This window comes from Elephantulus edwardii, unplaced genomic scaffold, assembly GCF_000299155.1.
Source record: "Elephantulus edwardii isolate Elephantulus edwardi_28Jun2011 unplaced genomic scaffold, EleEdw1.0 scaffold00072, whole genome shotgun sequence".
Lineage (NCBI taxonomy): Eukaryota > Metazoa > Chordata > Mammalia > Macroscelidea > Macroscelididae > Elephantulus > Elephantulus edwardii.
Window position 1 is genome coordinate 10,980,663 of NW_006399822.1, and position 9,181 is coordinate 10,989,843.

At 45.1% G+C, this 9,181-nt stretch overlaps 1 protein-coding gene across 2 annotated transcripts in view; it reads left to right on the top strand.

Moving 5' to 3' along the window:
* Nucleotides 1-7,656, top strand: part of KARS (lysyl-tRNA synthetase) — a 14,313-nt gene extending 6,657 nt beyond the window's left edge. For both annotated transcript variants that reach the window (XM_006888823.1, XM_006888824.1), the window contains 12 exons: nucleotides 321-486; nucleotides 2,015-2,108; nucleotides 2,446-2,632; nucleotides 2,750-2,875; nucleotides 3,730-3,849; nucleotides 4,695-4,857; nucleotides 4,953-5,126; nucleotides 5,292-5,377; nucleotides 5,695-5,780; nucleotides 6,050-6,176; nucleotides 7,163-7,306; nucleotides 7,558-7,656. In XM_006888823.1, coding sequence (XP_006888885.1) covers nucleotides 321-486; nucleotides 2,015-2,108; nucleotides 2,446-2,632; nucleotides 2,750-2,875; nucleotides 3,730-3,849; nucleotides 4,695-4,857; nucleotides 4,953-5,126; nucleotides 5,292-5,377; nucleotides 5,695-5,780; nucleotides 6,050-6,176; nucleotides 7,163-7,306; nucleotides 7,558-7,656 — 1,572 coding nt within the window. The remainder of the gene's footprint in view (nucleotides 1-320; nucleotides 487-2,014; nucleotides 2,109-2,445; nucleotides 2,633-2,749; nucleotides 2,876-3,729; nucleotides 3,850-4,694; nucleotides 4,858-4,952; nucleotides 5,127-5,291; nucleotides 5,378-5,694; nucleotides 5,781-6,049; nucleotides 6,177-7,162; nucleotides 7,307-7,557) is intronic.
* The last annotated feature ends 1,525 nt before the right edge of the window (nucleotides 7,657-9,181 follow it).

Sequence of the window (9,181 nt, forward strand, 5' to 3'; positions counted from 1 at the left end):
CAGATGCTCTGCTGGAGAAGGAGGGGCAATCTCTTCCTGTACCAAGCACATCTGATTTGATGGTACACACAAAAAATAATAAAAGAAAATTGAAAATAAACCAACAACAACAACAAACTTTTGGAATCTTATTTTGAAAAGCAGAGACAGAGCTCAGTTTAAGAAACCTCAGTATGTACCAACTAAAACACCAGATAAACCATGAACAGTGAAAAAAAACAAAAAAAAGAAACCTCAGTGTGTCAGAACCACTGCACTGTAGATGGGCCATTGGTCTACCAAGAAGAGCAGCTTTTTTATTCTTATGTGTCTTGCTACAGCAATACTACAAGATCCGCAGTCAAGCAGTCCAACAGCTGAAGGTCAGCGGGGAAGACCCATACCCACACAAGTTCCATGTGGACATCTCGCTCACGGAGTTCATCCAGAAGTACAATCACCTGCAGCCTGGGGACCACCTGACTGACATCACCTTAAGGGTGGCAGGTAGGAAAAGTCTCTGGCAGTTTGCTACACTCTTGAAACAGACAGACCTCTTCGGTAGAACAAAGGAAGCTTTGAGGCAGTCTTGTTCTCAAGAAGCCTGCTGTCTGCTGCGGTGCTCTCCTAGGATGCAATGATGACACAGAGAAAGGACATTCAGTGAGGGGAAACTCCTGGCCTGCCACTGCTCCCCTGTTCTCTAGAAGGCCTTTTCTTCATTCCTAGGAACCTTGTGGTCCCCTTCTTAGATTCCTAAGAAGTCCATTCCTAGGAACCTTGTGGTCCCCTTCTTAGATTCCTAAGAAGTCCAGTCTTTGGCCTGAGAATACCTTGCATTGAGACTGTATTTCTAGAGCATTGTTCATGGTTGTGGCATCTTCTATACCTTATTGTTATTTAATTAATATCACTTCCTTCTCTGTTGCCCTAAAAAAAACCTATTCGTTGTAGGAAACTTAGAACATTTCAAAGAAGTAAAGAGAGAAGTTTCAATAACAGTAAAGACACAGTCCAGAGAAAGCCCTTTCATACACACTTGGGTGTGTGTAATGCATAAATACAAGGTTGGGATTTTGGGGTTTTTTTTAAAGAAAATGAGATTATGCTTCATCTATTCAGTGAAAGCCTTAATGTATTATGAACATTTCAGTAAATACCTTTATTACCCTTCTTAACAGGAGTATGTGTGGCTGTCAAAATCAACTCCACGCAACTGGTTTTGTTTTGCTTTTAGTTGTGGCAGTAATTTTATATGGTTAGCTGATCCTTGGTGTATGTTGTTCGTTTAGATTGGGTCCAGATTTGTGTATAAGCAATTAAGGTGAACATTTAAAAAATTACAAAGCACAGATAGGAAAACACTCTACCAAAAAAAAAAATATCGTTTGTGAATTATTACACAATAAATATCTTTGTAGCCACCACCCAGATCAAAGAATAGAATCTGCCTGTATCCTTTAGACTGTCTGGAGTTCCCTCACTCAGTTCCCTTGTGTGGCAGAGCCCTCCCCTGTCAGCTGCTGTCCTTCAGTTCACCAGCCATAAGTTCCTCTGAACACTTAACAGTGGTTTGAGGATTCTCCAGTTTTCAGGTCCGTCAAGCACCCTTTTGCCTTCTAGTTCTTTTTCCTGCAGTTTTTGATGTCTGCCCATCTCTGTATTTTGAGATTCTTGGGAATACCTTTTCACAAAATTTTGCCGTAATGCTCTCTGTGGTATTTGGTGTCATCTTTCTATTTGTTACTTCCTATCTGTGAGGCTTCAGGAAGCTCCAAACTGCTGCCAGTAGCTCTGCCACCTGCCAGGAATCCCGGGAGCAGCTTTCGAGCTCCCGTCTTTCTGCATATTTCCGATGTTTTGAATGGGGATCACTGGTTAGTATAAAGAAGAAGATAGGCCTCGGGCCTTGGGCTCTAGGTTGTGTTCTACTCTGAGAGTAACCCAGCAGTGGAAGCTCTTGGGGGCAAGGGAGGGGTCATAGTGTGAAGTGACTTGGTTCTCTCCATCAATATTTCTGGTCTGCCTTTTCTAGGTAGGATCCATGCCAAAAGAGCTTCTGGAGGCAAGCTCATCTTCTATGACCTTCGAGGAGAGGGGGTCAAATTGCAAGTCATGGCCAATTCCAGGTATATAGGAATATCTGCTCACAGTCCTTTGTGGACTGGCCCATGTTGGGAATAGAGGCTCATGTGATCTTATTTCCACACTGGTAGTTGAAACGAGAACAAGATGCAAAGGGGTATGATTAGGTGAGGTTGGAGAAGGATAAAAAGGACAGTTGGTTACTGAGAGAGAAGAGACTGCTCTCAGGTTGTATTAGCAGAGAAAAAGAGAACACTCTATACAAAATGCCCTTGAGTCTGAAAGTCATCTTGGCCTTATACTGTCTATTAAGCGCTTTACTGTAAACCCATAGTCACTCTTAATCTGGGCTATTGTATATTGAATTTTCCTCTAACTCAGGAATTACAAATCAGAAGAAGAATTCATTCATATCAATAATAAACTGCGTCGGGGAGACATAATTGGCGTCCAGGGGAATCCGGGGAAAACCAAGAAGGGTGAGCTGAGCATCATGCCCTACGAGATCAAGCTGCTCTCTCCCTGTTTGCACATGCTGCCTCATCTGCACTTTGGCCTCAAAGACAAGGTGAGCTCTGGGGGGGTCTCGTGCTGGGACTTGAAGATGCACGCCCTCTTTATTTCCTTCTTTTTTTTTTTTTTTAATAATCCTATCTGCAATTGCTAATTGTTTCTTTTGGTTTAGGAAACACGGTATCGTCAAAGATACTTGGACTTGATCCTGAATGACTTTGTGAGGCAGAAGTTTATCGTCCGCTCCAAGATCATCACATATATAAGAAGTTTCTTGGATGAGTTGGGGTTCTTGGAGGTGAGGAGGGATCTCATGCCTTACTGTGCTTGCTGTTTACTTCGCCTCCCTTCTTTCTTTTGTTCTTTATTTGAGTGAATGTTTACAAATCTTATTGGTACTTTTCATTCAGTCATTCACATTTTGTTTTATAATGTTAATTAAAATTTATACTACTCTTTACATTGTCTAATCAAATTCTTACTGTATTATATATTACCTTTTCCCTTTACCCAACTTATCTGTTTATTCATTTTTGCTTTTCTCTCCCACCCTTTTCATCCCTATTAACTCCAAAGAGTGATTCTATCTGGGTGTAAAGATGCCTTTCCTTCCCTAAGATGTATTCTTTGTCATTTACCTTCATACCTGGAAGTCATCCCCAGAATATCAGCAGTTAACATTTTACTAATATGGCCAAATTGAATTCGAGAAGGGCTGTACCCGTTTGTTGTAGTTTGCCATCCAGTTGGAAAAAAACCCATTTCCGACCCTCCAGCAGGTTTTCAGAGGCAGTAAATTAACACAGGAAGAGATTGCCCGTCCTTCTCCCACAGAACAGCTGATGAGTTCAAACTGTGTGCCTTTGGAATCGCAGTGCAGCTGCTTACTACTAGGACACTAAAGCTTTAGGAGTCTATTTTTATATAGTGAAGGTTATAATGACTGTGTTAATGATAATTTGACATTACTTGTAAAAATGTTGACATTCTAGAAGGTCAGGCAGTCTATGTTTGTACCAAGTACTTAATGTTACTACTGAATTTAACTTTTACTTTGAGGTCGAATAGGCTTAGACTCTATTACATGGAGAATACAAGTTGTCCCTAAAACTTCTCCTTATCTGGAAACTATGTAACTCCTTGTCTTTTCAGATTGAAACGCCCATGATGAACATCATCCCAGGAGGCGCAGTGGCCAGACCTTTCATCACGTACCACAACGAGCTGGACATGAACTTATATATGCGAATTGCTCCAGAGCTCTACCACAAGGTAACCAGCAATAAGATGGACTTTTCCCTTAGAGAAGCAGAAGGCTGAAACACCCATCAGCTGGACAGGTGCAGTAAGAAAGAGAGAGTGAGATCAGAATAACCAAATTCTGATTTGTCACTGTCATAATTAGACTTTATTTCAAGATTATGGAGAATTTCAAGGCAGAAGACAGAGAGATTGGGTCTCCTACCCAACTTTTTATTCCCATATACTGATTTTTTTAAAATTTGTCTTTTTAGTTTAAATGAAGGTTTACAAGTTATATTTTATCTCATTCTATTAAGTTTATCGTTTTTCTCCAATTAATTTACTTTTAGTTTAAGTACTAAATACTTAAGAACTGTCTGTCATTCAAGATTTAGTTACAGATAACAGAACACACTATGACTTGTTTAAATAGAAAAATGCATTTATGTAAGAGAATGCGAATCAGCTGAGACCACACAGCTCAAGAGTTCTTGCATAAGTCATTGTCACTAAGATCTCTGAAGCTACTACGCCTAAAAGCTAGATTTCTCTGGTCCACTTGATGGAAATAAATTCTGTGCAATAGCTGTATCTTTTGATAAATTGCTTTCCTAAAATCGCACAGATGCATGCATCTGGTAGATGGAGTTTGGGTCACACACCTACCTGCCTCCTAAATCCAGAAGTTATTTGAGGAGGCTCAGACTGAAGAAGGATGAACTGCTCGTTACAAGGGCCTAGGGAGAGCCTGATCGGGAAGTTTTGGGATAAGTCACTCAAGAGCATTCCTGGACCAAGCAGGAGTGTTTGTAGACAGAAAGTTTGCAGGGCGCTTAGCTTGATTCGCTGCCATCGTCATGATCATGTGTTGTTAGATGCTGGTGGTTGGTGGCCTCGATCGGGTTTATGAAATTGGACGCCAGTTCCGGAACGAAGGGATTGATTTGACTCACAATCCTGAGTTCACCACTTGTGAGTTCTACATGGCCTACGCAGACTACCACGACCTCATGGAAATCACAGAGAAGATGATGTCAGGTGAGCCTCCCACCCGCTTGCCTTTCACACAAGTCTGGGCGCTGCTCTTGGAGAGCTTCCTGTTGACCCTCTTTCGATGCCGGTTTCCCTCCCAGGGATGGTGAAGCACATCACTGGCAGTTACAAGGTCACCTACCATCCAGATGGCCCCCAGGGCCAAGCTTATGAGATCGACTTCACTCCACCCTTCCGAAGAATCAGCATGGTGGAAGAGCTTGAGAAAGTCCTGGGGGTGAAGCTGCCAGAAACTAACCTCTTTGAAACCGAAGGTACAGCTACACACCCCTCCGTGTTAGGGACCTGTTTGCCATTCAGCTCTGCATCTGGGTGGATCAGGACTAGGGCTTCCCCACACTCTTCACCCTTCCCTTTTATTTCCTGTTTGACTGGGATAGCGTGGTGTCTCTGTGCTACCCTGCATGTTTGTTTTACAGAGACACGCAAAATCCTCGATGAAATCTGCACAGCAAAAGCTGTTGAGTGTCCTCCCCCTCGCACCACAGCCAGGCTCCTTGATAAGGTGAGCGGCCGGGCTCCTGTCTTCATCCAGTGGGACTGACCCCCTGGGGAGAACTAGCTTTTGTCGCCTCACAGGGAGGTCCTACAGAATTAACGCATTTCAGCCTTTTGTCATATTAAGCTCTGTGTCGATAAGGTTATGTGTGAGATCTCAATTCATTCCAAGCAGCCAATGAAAAGCTGTAAGAAAAAGCTTTTTTTGAGTGGCCACTGAATCTTGGTCTGCACAGGATAGGATGATCCAAATGTCATTCAGAAGGAAGTGAGAGTTGTTCTGCTTTGCTTTCTCATTAAGCTCTGCTGTGCTTTTTCCTGAAGCTTGTTGGAGAGTTCTTGGAAGTGACTTGCATCAACCCCACGTTCATCTGTGATCACCCACAAATAATGAGCCCTTTGGCCAAGTGGTAAGATGAAGCATATCACCCAGGACTTGGTGGCATAAAACATTAGCAGTTTATTCTTTCTCAAGATTTTGTGGGTCACCTGCGTGGTGTTTTTGCTCCATATAGTGGTGTTAGACCAGCGCATGGCATTTCCAGCTGCTGAGGTTGCGTTCCGTTTTCAAGTCACAGTGACACTACTGAGTCAGTTAGAATCCAGACACCTGTGTTTGTGGCAGACATTGGATTATTAGGGTATTGTGTCTCAGCCTCGCTTCATCTCTTGTCCTCAGGCACCGCTCTAAAGAGGGTCTGACCGAGCGTTTTGAGCTCTTTGTCATGAAGAAGGAAGTGTGCAATGCCTACACTGAGCTGAATGACCCCATGCGGCAGCGGCAGCTCTTCGAAGAACAGGCCAAGGTAAGAGAGCAGTGTGGACAAAGCCAAGTATTGCGTCTTGGTGCCCGCTAACCAGTAAATACCTGCCTCAACCCTGGTCTCCTGAAGACCATCAGAAACAAAGGAGGAAGCCACATTTCAGGGTGGAGATGGTGTTACTTTCTTTGCCCTAACAATGCCACAAATCAGATGGCTTCAAGAATAGACATTATTTCCTGACAATTGTGTAAGCTAAAAGTAAAGCAAGGTATTGGCCTTACAAGGACTATAAGATGGAAATTGTCCTATACCTTTTTCCTCACTTCTGCTAGGTCCATCCATTGCCTGGAGCTGCAGTTTCCCATGGTGTCTTTTCTCTGTCCCCATTTCTTTGCATAGCTTCTCTTTTACAAGAACTGCAGTGAAAGAGGTTTAGGGCCCACACTACAGTATGGCTTCACATCACTCCTGACGCCCTCAAATAGGGGATGAGACTTGAGTTTGTCTTTCAGGGGCACAGTGCAGTCTATAACAGGACACTTGAAAGGTTTTGCTTTCAAGGGTGTATGTCTGAGGAGCTTAATTATGATTTTCTTTTCTATGCTCTGAAGAGCGTAATACTTACCTTGAACGTACATTGTGACACATTTTCTTAGGTGGTTGAGAATGAGATTCAGATAAAAGATTAATGCCGACTGAGACCTGCAAATTGCCTGCTGGTCCTGTCACTGCCACTGAGAGATGAGTAGGATCAGGAAGAGAAAGGAGGCCTAGTCGTGGGTCCTCACACCCTGGGCAGCGGTGTCATTTCACAGAACTCTGGATGTGTTATGGAGTGTAGAGTTTATTGGCTCTGACCTCCAGGTCTTTGAAAGGAATGACCCAATCTGGGAGTTTTGAGGAAGCCCATTTCCACCCAGTATTGGATTGTCTCTAGGATGGTAATCCCTCCCAACACTAATATCCTCGCTAATGTGACACAGGCAGCACAGTCTGGGATGATAGCATCTTTTGATTTTCTTTTCTAGGCCAAAGCTGCTGGTGATGATGAGGCCATGTTCATAGATGAAAACTTCTGTACTGCCCTGGAATATGGGTTGCCCCCGACAGCTGGCTGGGGCATGGGCATTGACCGGGTCACCATGTTCCTCACGGACTCCAATAACATCAAGGTACATAAGCAGTATCCACATCATCCGCTGCCCGGTGGCGGCAGGGCATGGTAGGCCTGGAGGATCAAATGGGCGCTGGGCTGAAAGGAATTGTGAGCAGAGGAGCTGTGTGAACTTAAAGGAGGAGCTGCCTACAGATCTCTGCAGCTCTCTGGGTTTGGGTGGTGACAGGAACCAGACAGAGACTTGGTAGCTGCAGGAAGCTTTTCTGAGTACTTCTTCACTTCACGGTGCATCTTTGTCTCCTGTAGGAAGTGCTTCTGTTTCCTGCCATGAAGCCTGAAGATAAGAAGGACGACACAGGAGCCACTGATAATCCAGAGAGCAACCCAGTTGGCACTTCTGTCTAGAACATGATTGTGAATCGTGTAACTCAGGCTTCTTTACTTCACACTGCTGCAAAAGAGCGAGGTCTGCCCTCCATGTTGTTACTACGTTCAGTTCAGGCACCAGAAGAAAGAAGAGGAATTAAGAATTCTTGTTTACTCCTTATTATCAAATAAACCACTTGTCTCTGTTCTTGTCTTGCACCATTCTGTTTCCCATTGGTTAGCAGCATGACCATGCCTCCAGGTCTACCTCTTCTCTCCTTGCCAGCTTTGTTCCAGACTCCTGGCCTAATAAATGGTTAGGATTCTGTCATTCAGAACTGCATGTTTAATGGCCTGCTGTGTGCTGGACAGTAGTCTAAGGAATTGAAGGCACTGCAGTAAACAAAGCTAAGTCCTTGCTTTTGTGGGACTTGTATTCTTATTTGAGGATAGGGAAAGGAGCAGATTAAAACTAACATACCTCTGGTGATGGTACATCCTAAGAAGGAGATAAAGACAGAAGTGCTGTTGAAAGAAGATAGCTAGTGACAGTATTAATTTGATACCAAAAGGCCCCTGGTAGGTGACGTTTGGAGCATCTGCTGGTGTAATTTGCAGGAATTGTGAGCCCAAAGGGCACTCCTGGTGTCTGAAATCCAGCTCGTCCACTGGAGAAAGGGTAGATTCCTTCTGTGGGATGAGCAGCCTTAGAAACCCAGCAGAGGGTCAGCACTTATTTGGGTCATCTTACTGCCTTCTTCAAACGAATTCTTTCCATTGGGCAGTACTGTTTCAGAAGAAAATCAGACTTGTGTACCGATATATGACTTCATTTTTACTGAAACCCACGCAGAGGCCTTGCTTTCTGCCTAGTAAGAGGACAGAGGACTTGCATCATCCAGACTCCACATGATCCTAAACGCAGTAACTGAGCCTGTTGGACTCTACCGTTGACTCCAGGGAACTACAAAGACCACAATACACTGCGCGTTCTGGGGGCGTGGCTAACCAGCTCTGTTCTGTGACGTCACGTCCGGCGGGCCGCCTGGGTCCGGGTCGCTCCGGGGAGTGTTCAGCAGTGGAGCGCCGCGGTGTGGTGGGTCACGGAACCGGACCCGCGCAGGTCTGTGGGGTAGGTGCTGTGGGTTCGTGACTCTGTTGCGCCCGTTACGTATGGAAGGGGGTGCAGAGGGCTTACCTGACGCGTGTCCCGTGGGCAGATAGCGCGCCAGGCTTGCTGTCACTTTCCACGCGGGAAGGGCTCCTGCTGGGGGCAGGTGGTCCGCAGCCGCGTCCCCCGGAACCGGTGGGGCCAGCGTGCGCGCTGCCCCTGCCTCGCGGGCTGTGTCTCTCCGAAGATGTCATGTAATTAATGGCCTGAGCGCGCAGGGAGGACGCTCAGTGACTGCAGGGAGTGTGGGTGCTTAGGAAGGGAGGCGACATCCTCCTGTGGGCGTCTTACAGCCTTTGCTCCCCAGGCAACTGACTAGATGTCCTTTGACAAAGAGCGGGGTCCTTGAGCTTGTTGCAGCTGTTAGGAAGTGGAGCCTTGGACCAAAGCGAT